We start from the raw sequence: 19,768 nt of genomic DNA on the forward strand, positions 1-19,768 counted from the left end.
GCATTTTATGTTCATATGCCAAAGACATTTCAGATTATTCATTTTAATTGAAGTATTTTGTAAATTAAGTTGAAGTTAAAGAAACTTCAACAGAACCACATCACAAAGGGAACTTAATGAATAACACATTTTAATTATATTTTGCACTACAAAGTCATCAATAAATTAACATAAATAAGTACATTAATTAAATAGTATGAAATTTAAAAAAAAAAAGTTAAGTTTTGTCTGTTACACAAAATACCCCTCCCCCCTTTTTTTACAAACCCTGAGTAAATATTTTGAAAATATACAAATTGGTTAAAAACTTCAATAGTATTTCACATTAATATATCAGGGATGAGATTGGCCAAAAGGTAAAAAAGCTGAATTTCCAAGCAAGTAAATTTTACGTACGCGCAATCGGTTAACAATAAATTCCAGACAGTTTAAGATAATAAATAACAATGTGTTGACATAAAATTGTGTACTAATTTATTAGTATATAAATGATTACATCGATACTTAACATTTAGTGAAAAGAAAAATTACCAATTGAAAAAATAACGCTAGAAATTATATTTTTCTTCAGTTCACATAAGAGACAATTATTACTTGAGAAACTGTCTGGTTTAGCAAATTAAAACTACTGAGAACATACATTAACATTCCATTTCTGTTAATAAATACTGTTACATGATTTAAAGCTAATACATCAGTAACATGACTTTTTAAATTATTTTGAAAAGAAAATCAACTTTTACAATTGGAAAATCACTATGTTTATATTATAATCTGATCTAACTAGAGCCCTGTCCTGTGAAACATATCAATAACTGTGAAGTAGAAATATATAGTAACTCCTTAACATACAAAAACTACTATTTTAGTTTGAAAAATTACATGATAATCATCAACTGTTTAGATAATTATTTTTCATTTGATAAGAACTTTGCATTTTATAGCATAAATAACAGCAACATTAGCTTTTAAATTTATTAATTTTTAAATTTTGCATTTTGATGCTGAGTTAATTAACTCTTTTTCCAGAAAAAAAAATTGAATCACTTTTTAAGTGCTATATCTTTCATGTTTGCTATATTTAGTCGTTAGCCCATCTTCAAACATCTTGTGACAAATCCTACTTTTTCTTCTTTGCAAGCCCAAAGTAAAAGTTTTGAATATATTCTATTCCAGTTTCACTGATGTTGTAACACCTACATATACTAATAATCGTCGATAGAAAAACAGTCACCTTTAGAGTAACTTAATCAAGAAAACATTTACTTCTTACAACAATCGCAATAGTTGATCTTAAAATTGCGCGAATGCAAATTGCAATCCTGGATTTTAAAATAGCGTGAATATGAATCACGATTATGGATTTTGAAATCACGTGAGTATGAAACTAGATATACGATTTTGAAAATGTCAAAATACAAACTACGATATAAAGATTTTAAATTGCGTAAATACAAATCATGATTCATAATTTTTAGATCGCGTAAATACGAATCATGATGCGTAAATTTTAAATTGCATAAATAAGAATTATGAGGCATAATTTTGAATGCAAATCCCAATGCTTTATTTTTAAAGCACGTATAAGACGAAAATCGATGTTTGATATTATAACCGCATGAGCGAATCACGACATTGGATTTTAAACTCTTGTGAAAACGAATCGCTACATAGGTCTTTAAAAAGGCGTAAATACAAATCACGATATCGGATTTTAAATCTCGTAAATAAGAATCGCAACACGCAACTTTTAAATCACGTAAATACGAAAAGCTATGCTTGATATAAGAATCGAGATATTAGCAGATTCCAGGCTTGCGACTTCTAAAAGACTTGTCTGAAGCAGCGTCGTTTGAATTACGAAAATACGAGCTATCTGGCTGGCGGGTAAAAATGCGGAAAATCTTATCTTCTGTGCGTAAAAGCGGAGAAAACAGCTGAAATAAGTAAAAATGCGGTAAGGGTTGGTAGCTTTGTAGTGTGAATTTTCTGTTTATCTTTGAAAATCGGAAATAAAGATAATTATTATATTTCAGTGGCTGAATTTTCTGAAAAAGCGGAATATTTATTAAAAAAAAAAAAAGCGAAATTTTAAGAGAATCGGAGTTTTTGATAAAAAGGCTGAAATTCGAGAGACAAAAGTTAAAAAAAAGCGGAAAAATCTTACCCCTGTATATTCATTTAATTTTAATCCAAGCCATTTAAAAAAAAAAAAAAAATTACAAAGTCAGAGAATATTTTACGGATCAAATAGCCTAAAGTTTTCAATAATTTAGTAGAATAAGCTTCAATGAATACAAACATTTTCAGAGAATTAAATTTAAAATAATTACCACTCCAATATGGCACATTAGAACAGAACTCTGAGGATTTATAGCCAAAGCTTTTCTATAATGAACTTCTGCAAGTTGAAACTTTTCTTGTTTATAATAAATCATGCCAACACCATACCTGAAAAAATAACCAAAATGTTACTTAAATGATGAGCCACGGCAACTTATTTAATAATAAAACATTAGGACATTAAACAATTGGACCACTTGATGCTGAAAGAACGTAAATGTTGATTTCATATGCTAATCTGCAAAGATTTATACATTTAACTAAAATTTAGATAATAAGAAGATATAAAACTAGAAAAAAAAATTATTACATTGACCAGACATTAAAGGTAATCAAACTTCATGTTTTCAAAAAATAAATTGATATAGTGCCGGGCATGTTAAATTACTGAATAAGGGAATTAACTGTTTGGTGTTATTAAATTTACATGAATTTGCTTTCTAAGAAATTGTCCCATCTCTGAAGTTTTCTAATACCATTTTTTTAAAACATTTACTTAAATTAATAGTTATTTTTCATCTTTCAAAGACAGATTTGGAATAATTTTAGCATGCAGAAGGGCCTAGTGCAAGAGTGTGTTGGGGAGTGGCTGTTTTTTCAAATAAAGTGCCTATTTTTAGTATTTGTTACGATTTAGATTAGTTTCGTTCCCTCCAAGAGCCCTGAGCGCTTCGGAGCTCCGTTTTCCCCAAGAGCACTGGCCGGAACTCAAAAATTTTCATTTTTCCATGCTCCAGCAATTTCACTGTGTTCTACTGACATTCAAGAGGCCTGATGCAGAGTAACGTCATAGCTCATGTGCTATAAATGTAAAAGACTGTTTTCGGCATTAAAATACATTTATAGGTATTAAAAATCAAATATGAAGGAAAATTTACAAGATTAAATTCTTTTCATAAGAATGAGCATATAACTAAACTTTGATTTAAATAAAATTATCATTTTCTCAATGAGTGGATGCTAATGTCAATTTTTTTACATAATAAAATTTCAAATTAAAATCTGAAACGGAAAAGTGCACATAAATGTATAACAAAATAGTCGGAGCCAGGGCTTTAGCTTATCTAGAGTACCCAAAATTTTCCATAGTCTTTGGATTTCTGCTGAATAGCAAATGATTTTCGTCTCTATCTTTCTCTCTTATCAATGAGAAGAAATGAGTTTAATTTATGCATTTAAATTTAGTAGTTAGGAAAATTGATTTCCATCGTATAGCTATTAAACCCAGTTAAAAAATTCTCTGAATTTGTTTAAGGAATCCCATTCAATATTTACACTTCTGACAAGAAAAACTGAGAAAATAGTATTTCCTTTCTAGTAGTGTTATTAAAAAATTCTCTGAATTTGTTTAAGGAATCCCATTCAATATTTACACTTCTGACAAGAAAAACTGAGAAAATAGTATTTCCTTTCTAGTAGTGTGAAGTAGATATTCTATTATTAAAATTAGCCATTTACTACAATCAAAATTTTCAGGTACCATCATGATCACATTAAACAGCAGGCACAGTAATTCGCAACAACAAACAAAAACAGATACAATTTTATATAATGTAAGCTGAATACAACAAAATACATTTAAGAAAAATAAAATTAAAAATTTTAAAAAAGTGTAAATACCATGCATTATAATGTCGGGGATCTATTCGGATAGCATTACGGAAGCAGGTCATAGCTTTGTCCATTTCTTCCGTCATAACATACTCATGCCCCAAGAGAGTATAAGCATATGAAAAGTTTTCATCAACTTGAACAGCTCTTTGAAGGTATTTAATGGCAGTTTCATGTTCTTTCTGAAGACTAAAACAATTACCAGCTGCACACCATGTCTTGAAAAAAGAAGAAGAAAAAAAGCAAATGTTAATGCAGTTTTTACGTCATTCACTTAAAGATAATATTTATAGAAAGTCAGTGAAAGCATTGTTTATATAGTGATATTTGTTACATATTAAAAGATTATCTAAGTGTGATTTTCGATTAATATAATTCTTGTGCTGAATTTGCTTCTTTTCTTCACTTAAAAATAATATAACTTTAAATAAATATAATATTCTACAAATACAAAATTATGCACAAGTAATACCTGTGCCGAAATTCAAACTTTCATTACTATAACACTAAGACTATTTGAATCCTTCATATTTATCAAAACTGGTTTAATTAGAGGTTGAGGCTAGAAGGGGTTTTTAATAATCAACTCCCCCCCCCTTGTTTTCTTTAATCAAACCAGTCTTATTGTTTATTGTACCAGCCTCCCTGCATTTTGATTTGTAAGATTTTGACAGTTCTTTTTCTTTTCTGTTACATATTAATTTTCAACCTTCAATGTGTTATTTCCTTCTTTTAATTTTTGTTAAGAATTTTAAAAATACATCACATTAAGCAGGTTTTTATGGAACACCCTGCATACATATAATGCATTAATTAAGCATATTTTATTTAGTATAAGCCGATTTAGTGATATAAATTGAACCAAAATATATATTTCAAAATTCACATCAATTTTATTAGAAAAAAGATTAGACTTTAAATAGATGAATGCAAAAATGTCATCTGCTTTCTGGTGACACATATTGTTGAGAAAGGAAAACACTGTTTCCTTTGTTTTTGTATAAAATATTTATTTTATGCTTCATTGTCCCAATGACCAATATCAACTCATTTTCAGCGGGGGCAGTAGATTAAGTCAGAAATTGGAATGCATAGTGAAATGCAGCAGAGTTGGCGTATGTTAGGGTAGATATTCTTACCACCGAAATTGCCTTGTTGCAATGAAAACCCTTTTTAATATACATTTTTAAAAATGCCTGTTATACAATTATAATTGTATATTTTTTGCTTTTAAATACCCTTAAAAGCCAAAAATTGCAACAGTGACAAAAAAAACAAACAAAAATGAGTAGAAAACAGATTTGTGACAATTAATATTAAAATGAGGTTAAAACAAAAATTATTAATTGAAATCTAATAATATTGAAGCACAAAAATCTACCTGGGGGCACTTAATATCAAAGTCAGTCAGCTCTTGAGCCAGAGTAGAAAGAGCAACTTCCTTTTGTAAATGCCATAAAGCAGTGCTGTAGTATTCCATACCCTGTACACGATGGGGCTCCAAACGTCGAACTTCTTCAAACTTTTGTATAGCCTAAAAATAAAGAGTAAAAAAATACAATATTTAAAAATTGATAGATATTTAAAAGTATTTAAGTTAACATTAATAAGTGCAAAACTCAGAAGACAAGATAAACATCAGTTTAGCTCATAAATAACTCCCATAATGCCAAGATAAATTCACCAGAACAGGACAATTAAGATGAATTAGCATAGTTAGCAAGATAGTTAGGGTTAACAAATTTTAATAAATAATATAAATTATGTTATTTAGTCAAATTAGTAAATAGCATAAATAACTTCAATATCGAAAGAATGCTGAAATAAATATACCAAAACATAGCAATTAAGTTTAATTTTAATTTGTGAGAATGCTTTTCTCTCAAAAAAGCATATTTGATTTAAATTGGACCTATGAATATTTTATGGGGCTAGGAGCAACAACACAACCAAAATGATACATTTATTGATTAAAAAACTTATTTAAATTGCATTTTCAAAAATTAAGTTCGCAAAATAAAATTGTTAAATTGTTGATAAAAAATAAAAAGTACCAATCTGTTGAAGGGCCAGCAAAAAATAGTTTAACGATTACTGACACAGTATGGAACTTTTTAATTACTTTTAAAATGTATGTATCAATCTTTTTTTCCATTTTTGCCATAAAAATTATTAATACAGTGATCACTAATAAAATCACTGGATTATAAAAATGGCTGCTTTTTAAAATCAAATCTGTAAGAAAGGAATCGATAACAATACCAAAATATGATAAAACCACTCCTTAATAAAATCATTGCCATTTTGTAAAAAAATCAAAATTTTTTAATATGTATTGAAAGCTAAAAATGCTCCAGTTAAGAGTTATTAATAAGACACAAGATTTTAAAAAGATTTATGAAAAAACAGATATTCATCCAAAATTCATGCAGGCGAATGTTCAAATATTTGGAACAAGTTTAGTAGTCAATATGAAGGAAGAAATAATCATACCATGCTGTATTCTGCAAGTTCAAAGTGAGCCTTTCCTAAAGTGGTGAGTACCCAACCAGTTGTATGATGTTGAGGAGGAAGACTATTAAGAACATCAATAGTTTTTCTACAACAATAATGTCCCAGGTATAGCTGTGCCTTTCCCATTTCTTGGAGAAGTGTCATCAAACCCTCTACAATGATAATAAATACATATTTCATTCATTTCAGTAGTTATTACAGCGGGTAAAAATCTCAGTGTTTTACATGATCTATCCAAATAATTACTACATTACAAATCATTGATAAAAAAAAATATTTCAATACAAGTACACTCCTTTGAATGTACATGTATTTTTGACCTTGAAATTATAAAGGCTTATAACATAATATTAGTTTCTCTGTTATTCAAACTTAAATAAAATGGTTGTCACTGCCTTAAAACACTGTCAATTAATACCTATTTTAAACAGAATATTTCATTAGGGTAAAACCTTCTAAATAGACACTTTAAATTTTACAACGAACATATTTTATTCTTTTGATAATTAATTACAGCTTGACATTCTCAGGGGTGATTGTGAGCTCAAGTCAAAATTCCAGAAAAGTTCTTGAGTTAAAAAAAGAAAAGAAAAAGGTTTAATTGAAAAAAATTTAAACAAGGTTTTTTTTCCCCTTTTTCTCAATATTTCTTAGTATACTTAAAATATATTTAAAATGTTACACATACCTATACCACTTACACATACCTATGATGACCTGGAGAAGCAATTAAAATTTACAAATATGTCTTTCTTTCTTGAGTTTATGACTATAACTATTTACTGATAAAAAATGAACATTAATCATAAATATAAGCTTATAAAGTATCTCTCTGGCTCTCCCTTACAAACAAATAAAATAAACTGTGTTTTTAACTTCCACCTTTGAAAATTTGATTTCCGGGAACTTCTGTGATCAATGATTTTTTGAAACTTCCGGATCACTGTTCGCGAAAAATCCCGAAATCCGGATTTTTTCCGGAGCCCAATCAGTCCTGCATTTTCCATTATTGCAGAGCACAAAATATCTCAGTGTTTTATATTACCTTTCCGAATAAGGACTGCATTAAAACAAAAACACTGATAAAAAAAATAATATTTTAGTCGAAACAAGAAGAGTCATTAAATACATTGAGCAAGAGGAGTGAAAAACATAGAAAATAATATCTCAGTCGAAGCAAGAGGAGTCTCCTTTGAGCATATGATGCTCAAAGTAGATTTTTTTAAAGTTTTTGACTCAAAGGCATTTTTGACTTTAAAATTCTAAATCTTATTACATAAGTTTCTCTGTTATTCAAACTTTAACAGAGTGGCTGTCACTGTCTCAAAACACTGCCGATTAATATCTTTCATAAACATAATAATCCATTTGCGCTAAAAAATTGTTGCAGGTTTCATTAATTTAATCACTTTGCTATGAAAATATTAATTTTAAATGACAAAGATTGGTGATGTTAGAATTAAAAAACAATTTTAACCAATAAGAAAAGTTATACAATAACTATTAAATAATTTATTTCTTGAATAATACATTTTATTTGAACAAAACAGGCTTTTAGCAACATCTTTTCAACTATCTTTGGAAAGTACTCCTACAAAGAATCCCTTTTTATTAAGAGAAAGTCTCTTTTCGATTCGGTCAAGTACCAAGTTTGGTTGCTACTCTTTTTTCTTCTTCTAGTGTATGATTATTAAAACTCAGTGAAAACCATGAATCTAGAATACATGATCAAGTTTATTTGCAGTTCTGTTTACCTTTCCTTTGACTTTAATTGAATTAAGAGTGAAACTTAATTCCAAATTTATAAATTGAATGTTACAAGTTTTCTGAAGTTATTTTAAATAAAACCTAATATGAACTGTGGCATAAAATATGAAATAGGCATAAAATATAAAATAGGCATTAGGCTTATATAACACTAATAGTAAAATAAATCTCAGAAAAGAAGTGTACTGCAACACACTGTCAAAAGTGATTCTCACAAAGGGACAAGCTTAAAATATCTTACCAGCAGATTCCCTTTGCAAATTTAGAGCAGTCTGTATGATTGTTGCAGAACTGGAGAGCTTGTTTTCAGACTGGATTTCAGATTTGTTGATTTCATTCAGTTCACTTTCCTTCTGTGGCTCAGTGATCGGAGCTCTTGTTGTACGTGCTTTTGGCTTTTTTGCTGGGGTTTTTGCAGATATGAATCTACTCCTCGTTGAGCTTTTGTTGTTCTCTTTCACAGAATTTGAACTGCTGAAGAGCCTTGAACTTCTTCTAACATGACTCAAGGGAACAGGCGACAAACTGGAAATAAAAACAGATATTTAAATAAAAAATTACTAATCCCGAAAAATTCAACTTAAAAAGACTTATTCCATTAATAAATTTAAAAAAAAAAAAAAAATTATAACTGCATACCAAAGCTATAACAGATAGAAATCAGGATTAACCATAATTTTATTTCGTAAAACTTCTGGGATAATTAAAGACAACTCTAACTTACTCAAAAGTAAAGCTTTTTAAAAAGACTTTAGTGAGAGAGACTAAGTTGTATTATTCTAAACTGAGTATCAATTTACTTTTATAAATTACTCCTTTCAAAAACAATTTTTAATATGTAATATGCAATTAATTTTGCATTTTCTCTCATATTATCCTTGCATATAAGTTTTTTTTTTTTTTTTTGTTTCTTTTGTTTTGGAAATACGTACAATTATATTAAAAAAAAATAACATGAAAAGATAATTTATTTATGCTTATTTCAAAAATACACATGAAAACTTTAAAAAATACAAACAAAAACTTTTTAAACATACCATAAAGCTAAAAATTTAAAGGTTACAGAACATCATTTAAGTTGGATTCACTAACGTTAGCATTATTATCATACAGATCCCACTTAACCCTCATCTGCTGAGCACTACAAAAAAAAAAAAAAAAAAAAAAAAAAAAAAAAAAAAAAAAAAAAAAAAATCACCTTCACCCCATCCAAGGAATTTAAAATTCCATTTTTAAAATATTTTCAATAACTATTTACATTTGAATTTACTTTATTAATAATTTATTAAAGGATTCTTTGTAGGAATTTGAATTTACATTTTGCCACGAGCCTAGTGTCGTTTGACGCATGACATCTATAATAATAATGAACTTACCAACAGCGGTAGACATATTACCCAACATACCAGAAATTTGCTAACTCTTAATAAAAAACAGGGGGTCGACTTACACAATGAGATATATGGTATAATTGATTCTTAAAAGGATTGACTGTAATATGAAAATAAAGCGCAATACAATTTTAATGCTTCTTATTTTTAAATGACACAAATCTATAGTAAAAACCTAAGAATTCTTATCTTAAACAAAAATGCTGCAAAATTGTGAGAGGAAAAAAATTTAATCACACAGTTCTGCACTGTGGCTTGCACAGTAGACAAAAATGAGTTTCATGAGAATAAGGCATGTCATTATTCCTTGGACTATAATAGATGTCTGAGCAAGCAGATCCTCCCCATTACAGATTACAAATGCTCAGAGCATTCTGGAATACACATGAGCTTCACAATAAAATCAGTTGCATTTCTTTGCATTATTATGTAGAACACTGTTACAATATCATTTGGGATTTGGTTCATATAAACTCACATTTTTTTTTAAAATCAAAAAGCTTATAGATATACACATATATATTTTAATAGGCATTTAAAAAGCTGGTCACTGGCAGCAGCAATTTAAAATGAGAAAAAGAAATATCTTACCTTGTTTGGGGTGTCTGTGATATATTTTGATTACTGTTGTTATTATTGCCAGACTGACTAAAGATTTGCAACTTGGGTGGAGGATTTATATCTTGACTTCTTCTAGTCATGGGAGGCTAAAAATTACAATAAATCATTGTAAAGACTTAATACTAAATGGCAAGTTAAAAGCTATAGTATAAATAATGCAAAGCAATTCTGATTCAATAAAGAATAAATCTTAACCAGTGACTCCAGAATTCAATTAAGATACCACAATACAAATAATTATACTGGGAATAAAAAAACGATGCTTGTAGCAACTGAAACTGAACATAAAAAGTTCAAGATAAATATAAAAATTAAAATGACACGTAACATATCAAGAATCTTTTAAGAGTAACAAGATTTGTATTTTTTTTATTTGCACACATATCCAGCAATTCCGAAAAATAGATTTCTCCAGTTAATAGCTTTTAAGATAAAGATCAAAGCATATGTCGTTCAATAAAAAATAAAAATTTAATAAATGAAAGGAGATAAAAATATATTATAAAAAAAATTTTGTTGAAAAAAAAAAAAAAAAAAAAGCAGACATATTCTCTTTTATCAATAATGATGTCCTTTTTAACTTTTTTTGTTTTGTTTGATGTGATGAATTAACAACGCAGATACTTGAAGAAAAAACATAAGATAAGATTAATAAACAAGCCTTAGATTTGAAAAAATAAATCTTACTGAATTAAAAAAATACAAAAAAAAAAACAACTAATATAATGCCTGACTTCATACATTCCTCTCAAATACTTTTAGTTGTCAAGAACTGCTTTTTCCTTCATTTTACGAAGTGTACTCATAAAAATCATTATAAAGGAGAAATAAAACAGATTTATTTATTGGATATAGAACTGTCATGTAATGCTTAACTAACATTTTGAAAAAAAGGTTTAATTCAACTTTCCTCTACGTAAACAAAGATGAAAATATCTTTAATCTATAGTGCTCACATAATATAACTTATAATATAATTTTATTCCATCATTTAAAATATTTAACTAAGGCTTGCCAGTTTTTTTCTTTTTTCAGTAATAGACATCTAAAATACAATTTATTATAAATTTCAAGAAAATTGTTAGTCTTACTTTTTATTGAATAGCCATTGATAGAATAATTTTAAGTACACTAATGCTGATTGTATAGAGTAAGATATAAAAGATATTTTTTTCTTAAAAACTGATCAGTTATGTTTTGAGAAAAAGCAAAATTTATTTTCGAGCCTCAAGAATTAGTTTTTAGAACTTTTAATGTGAATTTTAAAATTTTTAGAAACATTTGACATAATATAACTACTAGAAATTTTTAAGCTTCAAAACTATTGTTCCTAATATGCCATCAATAAAGAGCCATCAATATACCTTTTTCAAACTTCCCTTTTCAGATCCCTGAATATCATGATCTTGAATTGTATTAGGTGAAGAAAATGGTAAGATTCCAAAGCTAAAACAAACAAAAAAAGGAAAATATATAAATAAAAGTTAAAAATACAGAAAAAACATGGAAAAAGATTAAAATATTTTTTAAAGGTAAAAATATTAAAAAATTATTTAATTCCTATAAAAATTACTTATTTTTCTTAGTGTTTTTATATATATATATATTTTCTGGTTTTAAAAAAATAAGCTAAAACTTTTTATGCATGCTTTTTTTTCTTCATATTTTTAGATTTGTTTTTTGAAATTAAAAATATAAAGTTAAAATCATTTATCTAAAATGAAATCTTTTTCCATAGGTTGGTTAAATATTTGAAAAAAAGAAAAAAAAAAGGACAAATAACTGATACTCTTGATAATTATACATCATTTTAATTTCACTTTCTATTAATCTTATAAAAAGACGGAAGACCATTAATTACTCATTTCAGTTTTATTTTATTAAAGTTAAAAGTCAGATGAAATATCAGTTTTTACTGATTATTAATATTTACTGATTAAAAATTTATAATAGGTAATATAGATGCTTAATAAATATAGCAATAAATGTGTGTGAAAACAAAAAGAGTAATAAACTTGTTCCTTTTATATTACTGTTGCATTTATATTTTATAAAGTTTGAGTTAAAAATTATAAAAACTTATGTCTTTAATAGTAACGAAGATTCAAATTTGTATTTGTGACAATGTGTTATTTTAACTTATTTTAATTTTATTATATGTATTTTATATTAACTCTTTGGATTTATTTCTATTTTTAAGTTTATACAACACTATTTAATAAATAAAATTATTTACATAGTAAAGCCCTAAAATTTATGCTTACCAAACCCTGCCATGAATTGGCAAGCAGACACAGCAGCTAACATACTGAAAAATAATTCATGTTCTGCCCCTACTCCATTCAAAATGAATGAATTGAAATAACAGGTGTAGTTGAAATAGTTCACCTTGAGTCATTATTCCATTCCCGGGCTACTATTATATTCAAAGGGCAAACGGCAGAAATGACAGATATGATTTTAAAAAAATAAGAAAGAGTAGGAAATAACAAGATAAAAAAGAGGTGGGGGCCGAAATAATAGGAGGTCAGTGGCACAAAATGTAAATGTTTATTTTTAAAATTTAGAAGATGAGGCTTAATGCAGAAGAGTTGGCAGGTATGCTAATATTCAGCAGACTTTTTGCTTCGCAAATTGAAAATGTTAAAAAAAAAAGGTTTAAGAATGCTGACAGACATGAATAATAAAAGAGAATTCTTACAGATAAGTATAGTTGTGCATCACACGAGTTACTTTACAGATTAAATGTGAACATATTTCACATGTATTTTTAGAAGTTCCTAGAAATTAATAGCCATACCTTGAATTAACGCTTCCTAAGGTATAAATACTTTTACTATCTCGTTTAAAAAGTCTCACGTCACTGTTAAGGACGTTTTGAATTTCCAATGACACATACCTGGGAGTAATAGGGGAAACAGTATTCTGACTGCCAAATAAATTCCGATTGTTTTTAGCTATCTTTTTGGCATTCTTCGCTAAGTTGTTGGGAAAAGGTACAATTGAATTTTCTGGAGTGAACAATTCAATGCTCATTTCTGGAGTTGACTTTAAAATTAAAGCTGCCAGTGGAGTTTGTCCACTATAAACTGATGTTATTGGCGATCCAGGAATACCACCAAGCTTATTAGATAGTTGACTAGAGTCCTATAAAATAGAAAAAATGCTGTTCAGAATCATGAAAATTTAGACACGATAAGATTGAAAATACCATACATGTACTTACTTGGATAATATCATTGCATATGTTAGGAGTATCTTTGATGTAGTTAATTGTGTTTGGCACTGGAGTTTTATTCACTAAATTTACTAATGGATTTGTGCCATGACACATTGAGAGGTGCTCCACATTAGTAATGCTAAAAATTTTGGATGGGTCTGGTTTTTCCCCTAAAAAATACAAAATTTGATAAAGAAAAATTGGAAATAAATATCTAAATTATTTTGTCAATACCCATATATTTAAAATGATCATTGAAACTTTGAAATGTGGGAAGCAGAACTTACAATGCAAAAATAAAGGGCAGGGCTTGCAAAAATCATTATTTTTTGGGGAAAAAAATTGGATTTATTTGCTCTGGGATATTTTACTTTTTAAATTTATTCACCAAATCATCCGATAAAATGTATTAATAACACTTATTATTTAAAATCAATAATTTAGCTAAAAAAGTTAATATTTCTAACATTTTAATCTTTCAAAAATTATAATTTAATTAATACAAACAAAACACTGGAAAAATAAAATTAGTTATTTTCGTTTAAGCTAAACATCCTAAAATTTTGCAGACAGGTAGGCAATTTGACAGATACCTAATAATGAATAAATCAGTTTCAATCAGAATACAAAAAAAATTATTTTAAGTTTCTGTGGTCAGAAGTCTTTTACATGGTTGATAAATAATAATTTAATAATATAGCACTATATAATACTATAGCACCTGTATTGAACTAAACAAAACACTTAAGGGGTATAATTGAAATATGTTTCTTAACAGCAAGTTACTTTACACAGAGCTAATGAAAAATTATAATTTAAGAATTTCAAGCTACTTTTAGTTTCTAATTTTATTTATTAGTCTATTTTGAAATATAATAATTTACAGACATTTTCCTTCTTCTATTTTTTTTTTGGATAACCTTCCTCATCAATGAAATTAAACTTGAAAGAGAATCACCCTTAAGAATATATTTGTAAATAATGTATAAAATCACTTTTTACTTAAGATTTAAAAAAATTATTCATAAAAAAAAAAAAAAAAAAAAAAAATAGCTGATTTTCAAATTATACAACGATGGTAAGAGGTGATAATAATTGAGATAATGTACAGGACCCGTTATCCGGAAATCAGAAAACAAGAACGAAATTCGATAAATTTTCCCGCCATTTTTAAATTTTTTTTTCCCTCTTAAGATTTTAGGATTTTTTTTTTTTTTTTTTGAAAGATGTTTACCTTGCCATCATTTTGGAAATAATCATTAGTGTATTACTTCATCATTTTTTCTTTTTTTTAAGATTATTTTCAAATATTTTATTTATTGTTTTTTTTAGTTTGGAACAATAAAAAAAAAAAAAAAAAAAAAAAAAAAAAAAAAAAAACCGGTTTCTTGTATAGATTCAAAAACCCGGGAAAATCAGTTATCCGGAATAGCGATGGTCCTGATCGTTCCGGATAATCGGTTCCCTACTGTATATGCAAAATAAAAAATTACATTTTTTAAAATAACTAGTTTATGACTTAGTGCTGTGTATGTTTGCTGTCAATGGTTATGATCGAGCTATAACAATAGCAAAATTCTGTTGTTGAGATGTTGATTTTGATAACCCTCTGAATGACCATTTTAGATTGGTTTTTTGTTAAATTTGCCTTTAAAATTGCTCTACAAAAATTAGTCATATGGGCTGAGATCAGGAGAATAATATGACTTTGATGACTTATATGTATTTAGAAGTGCAGTTTCTCATGTAAAATACTGAGCAAGAAAACACACGTTAAAAAGAGAGAGAGAGAGAGAAAAAATAAACACCAAAATACTCTGCATTTAACTATTAAATTTTAAATGAATTCAGTCAACAATTTAAAGTAGTCAAGTTTTGTTTAAATAAATTATAAGTTGAATCTGGAAAATGAAAACTTTGATGCTCACCTAAATTTACAAGAGATTCAAATGAAGACCATAAGAAGGGATTCAGTTTCAAGCTTTTCCTAGGAAAAAAGAACATTTTAGTATTTTAGATAACACAAAAAAAAAAAAAAAAAAAAATTATCATTCAGTAACTTACAGGGACAAACTTTTTGGCAGATTTTTAAAATTCAACAATGCTTTCAGCATCAAACTTATTACCAGAAGTTAATAAGCCCTGGTAATGTTGTTAATTTCAAATTGTTATTTTTTAGGAATTTTTTACCATTTCCGATTACTTTTGCATAAATTATATTTAAGCTGGTTTTGTCATTGTACTGAGACTGTTTCCGGTATAGTCAGCCGTAGTATTGAGTTCCCATCAAAAAACAGGTTAAAACAAATAGGTAAGAGAGGACCCTCTAATGGGCTACTGCATCATTTACCAGCCATTTAGATGGAGATTGTTCGGCAATATGGTGTTGAAAAATTTTAGTGTGATTTAAGTGAGATTTCATTATTTTTATTTAATGAGTAATGTTTACCTTTTCAAAATACCTCTTTTTAATAAAAACCAATGCAATTTATTCAGTTATATTTTTTTTAAGACTAGTGTTGCCTTTGGTAGCACATTTTCGACAAGATTACAGTTAACCCTGCTTTATATACTATAAAGATCATTGTCACTGAAAAAAAATAATAATCTTGGTCTTGTTAAGGTTTAAGTGCAGACTAACGTGTCAAAAAAATATGTTTTTACGAAGATTTTTTTGGAAAAGGACTGTCCAATAACTACATATATATTTGGAAAAAACAAATGTTGAAGCACATGTCTCCATATTTTTTGAAGTATAATCTATGTGCAAAATGAAGTGGGTTTTTAAAGTCTGCTCTTTAATTGAGGGCAAGTGGGGTATTTGGTTACAAATATAGCTCAGTCCATTTTCAAAAGATTAATACAAGAGAAAATGTCTCTATAACACATGAATTTTTTTTTTTTTTAATATAAACAGGACTCCCACTCAAATTCAGAATTTTTTTCCCCTTTACTATTCCAGGTATATTCAGACAAATTTCCATGAAAATCCAGACTATATTTTATCAATACCATGATTTTTTTTTTTAGAAGCTTTGAATCTTTCATTCGTAATTGCCGAATATTAGATTATGTGAGAAAAAAAAAACTCATTGAATGAGAATGGCAACATGGCAGTTGCACTAAAATGTGACTAATATTTGTAATAGATGCTAGAATTATTTAAATCTTATCTCGATAACTGATTACTGTTACTGACAATTCTAAAACTGGTTAATGATATAGAAATTTTCCAGTTTTTTGTCATAAAAAAAATCAGTTTCTGATTATTACTTGCTTTTTAGAGTCAAAATAAAATTCTTTGACAATTCCAGGTTCTTCCTGTTCTCCCTGATCCTCAGGAGCCCTGAATAAATCATAAAAAAAAAAAATAATAATAATAAGAATATGATAAGTGTTGTACCTATAAGCCTCAGCTGCTTTTGTAAATCTTGAAGTCTTATAGCATATGTGACCTAATAATTGTACAGCAAAAGAAGCAATATCACCAAAATCAGTTACAATATCATCTAGATTCTTAGTTTTCGCAAGGGCGTTGCCAGCAATAGCAAATTCTCCCTCAGAGAACCTAAAAACAGAATAATCCAAAAAATCACAAAACATAACACTTCAAATAAATTGGAATTACAAGTTCTGTTTTCATTCATACACGACAAGCTAAAATAAAAATTTAAAACTATGATACACCGTTTAATGTAGTTAAAATCAGTATTTAGTCAGCTTAAAGTTAAAGCAGAAAAATAAAACCATTAGAATATTACACCAAAAAAATTAGTATAATTGCAAACTTACTTTTAAATACTTAAATGAAATTAAAAAGAAATAGAGAGGGGTTATTTTCTCAATTAGTTAAACTTTGCATTCTGAAGCAATATTCCTCATTAAAATATTTATTTTTATGTAATGGTATGTTCTGCTCAGAACACTCACAAGTAGAAAAAATATGTACCAGATACAATTTTAAAAAAAAGTAATAAAATGAAATATAAATTGTCCTTACTGTCCAGAGTACCCAACACACATTTCTCAACTTTTTATGTAATTTACAACATTAAGAAAGAGTTAGAGTTAAATTCATACACATTCTGTCATAGTATGACTATCTACCTGAATATTTATAATCAATGTTCTTAGAATAATTTTTGCATATTTTGTTCTGAAGATCATTTTGTATGTGTCCCACTCTTTTCAAAACACTTTAAAGGGCTCTAGTTAAATAAAATATAACTTCCATGTTACAAAGAACAGTTTTCTCTACAGAACAGTGCAGTTCCATTGCTATACCATTTCCTTTAGAGGCAATAAGCTTAAATTTATCTTAAAAAATCTGTCAGTAGTTTTATTGAATGCAATTACTGTCGCCATAATTTTTATCAAAGAAATTGCGAGCAAATAAATTTTTTTTGATTTGTCATAACTTATTTTTACAAAATATGGATAGCTTAATTAAAGAAATGAAATAGGTTTACTTCTACTTGGCAAAAACTATTGTATTGTAATTACTGTCCTCACTTGAAATGCACTTTAAGGCGACAATAATTACCAAATGATCCATATTTACTTAATTAGTTGAAAAACTTTATGAGTGCAATTTAATTGGTTATGTTATTACATATTTAGTTTCTTTTTTTAGAAGATTGGTTATGTTTTTTTTACAACAATGAAAAAAATTATTATTTAACAATAAAAACGTTATCTGTAAACCTAAGAGTACTAAATTTTAAAACTTAAGAGCAAATTTATGACTCATACTACCATTTTTAAGAAAAAGTAAAAATAATGTTTTAAAAAGTGTTGAGATAGTTATGAATGCATTTAGTTTTCTGTTCCAACTATAGTTTGATTTATAAAATTAAAATGTTAACTTTTAGAGTAAAACTGAATAACAAAAATATTTTTTTCAACAGTAGCTTACTCAGCATTTTTGTGTTCCATTTTGATTTTAGTAAGAACTGAATATTCAAGTAATTTACAATATAACTTTAAAAACTTAAACTTCAATTTCTAAATTTTGAGCTTTAATTTTTTTTTTTGCCAGTTCTTATTAAAACTTTGAAAATAAATAAGAATTTTTTTTTTTTTAATTGTATAAATATAGGTGATAGGTTAAATTGTATTAATATAGGTGATAAAAAGAATGAAATGAAATTTCTTCCAGAGTCAAAAGTTAACTGAAATTTTACAGGTTTGTTTGGATTAAAAGGTTAAGGATTAAGATGCACAAAAAAAGAAACATCGTGCCATTTAAAAAATACAATCGAAACCAATTTTTAAACCATAAATAATATAGTGTTTCTAAAATTATTATACAGCAAATGGTGTAGTTAAGAAAAAAATATATTTAAAAATGACTAAAAAGGATGTTTTTCAGATAATTATCATCAATGTCCCTTTTTCTAATCATTACCTCCATACACAAAAACACATTTTGAAACAAGAATTCTGGTTTTAAATTATTATGCAATTGCTTACAAAATGTGGTCTAACTTAAATACAAAAATATAAGTGATAGAAAAAGATGCTCATATAATTACAAAGATGTTTTTGCTATGGAAAAGTAAAAATTCTTATTTCTTAGAAATTTTAAATAAAATCTATTTTCTGATAAAATATTAAATATGTCTTCAAGTGTTTTTAAAGCGTTTAAAAAAAAAGAGACAGTAAATAGATTTTCACATTTCAAAATTGTTAATTAAATATTTTTCCTCCATTGCTGGTCATACTTAAATTTAAGATCATAATGTAAAAGTTATCCATTCAGTTATTGAGATGAATTTTTCCTAATAGTCTGAAAATCACCACAGTCACCTTTGCCTTTATATATATATATTTCTTATCTAATTTTATTTGCAATAAAAATTTCCTAATAGTCGGAAGAAAAAAAAAATCTCAACAAGGTAGGTATTATAAAGTATACGATTGTAATAAATAGAAATTGATTGTACAGTACAGAACCCGTTATCCGGAAATCAGAAAACCAAAAAACCGGAACGAAATTCAATACATTTTGCCACCATTTTTTTTTTCTTCTTCATTAGATTTTAGGATTTTTTTTTTCTTTTTTGAAAGATGTTTACCATACCATCATTTTTAAAATAATCGTTACTGTATTACTTCATCGTTTTTTCTTCTTTGTAAGATTATTTCCTAATATTTTTTTTTAGTTGGGTTTAACAATAAAGAAAAAAAAAAACTGCTTTTTGTAGGGATTCAGAAAACCAGAGAAATCAGTTATCCGGAATAGCGATGGTCCCGATCGTTCCGGATAATCGGTTCCCTACTGTATTTTCTTTTTGTTAAG

General features: G+C 27.2%; 1 protein-coding gene across 2 annotated transcripts in view; it reads right to left on the minus strand.

The window, feature by feature from the left end:
• Window positions 1–19,768, minus strand: part of Cdc27 (cell division cycle protein 27) — a 37,066-nt gene that overhangs the window by 5,568 nt on the left and 11,730 nt on the right. For both annotated transcript variants that reach the window (XM_043039869.3, XM_043039870.3), the window contains exons 4-14: window positions 16,871–17,035; window positions 15,396–15,454; window positions 13,474–13,637; window positions 13,147–13,394; window positions 11,612–11,693; window positions 10,218–10,333; window positions 8,477–8,760; window positions 6,448–6,620; window positions 5,336–5,488; window positions 3,964–4,172; window positions 2,334–2,451 (exon numbers count right to left, since the gene is read on the minus strand). In XM_043039869.3, the coding sequence (XP_042895803.1) occupies window positions 2,334–2,451; window positions 3,964–4,172; window positions 5,336–5,488; window positions 6,448–6,620; window positions 8,477–8,760; window positions 10,218–10,333; window positions 11,612–11,693; window positions 13,147–13,394; window positions 13,474–13,637; window positions 15,396–15,454; window positions 16,871–17,035 (1,771 nt within the window). The remainder of the gene's footprint in view (window positions 1–2,333; window positions 2,452–3,963; window positions 4,173–5,335; window positions 5,489–6,447; window positions 6,621–8,476; window positions 8,761–10,217; window positions 10,334–11,611; window positions 11,694–13,146; window positions 13,395–13,473; window positions 13,638–15,395; window positions 15,455–16,870; window positions 17,036–19,768) is intronic.

The sequence above is a fragment of the Parasteatoda tepidariorum genome, chromosome 2, assembly GCF_982258835.1.
Source record: "Parasteatoda tepidariorum strain Cologne lab strain chromosome 2, Ptep-v5.0, whole genome shotgun sequence".
NCBI classification, from domain to species: domain Eukaryota; kingdom Metazoa; phylum Arthropoda; class Arachnida; order Araneae; family Theridiidae; genus Parasteatoda; species Parasteatoda tepidariorum.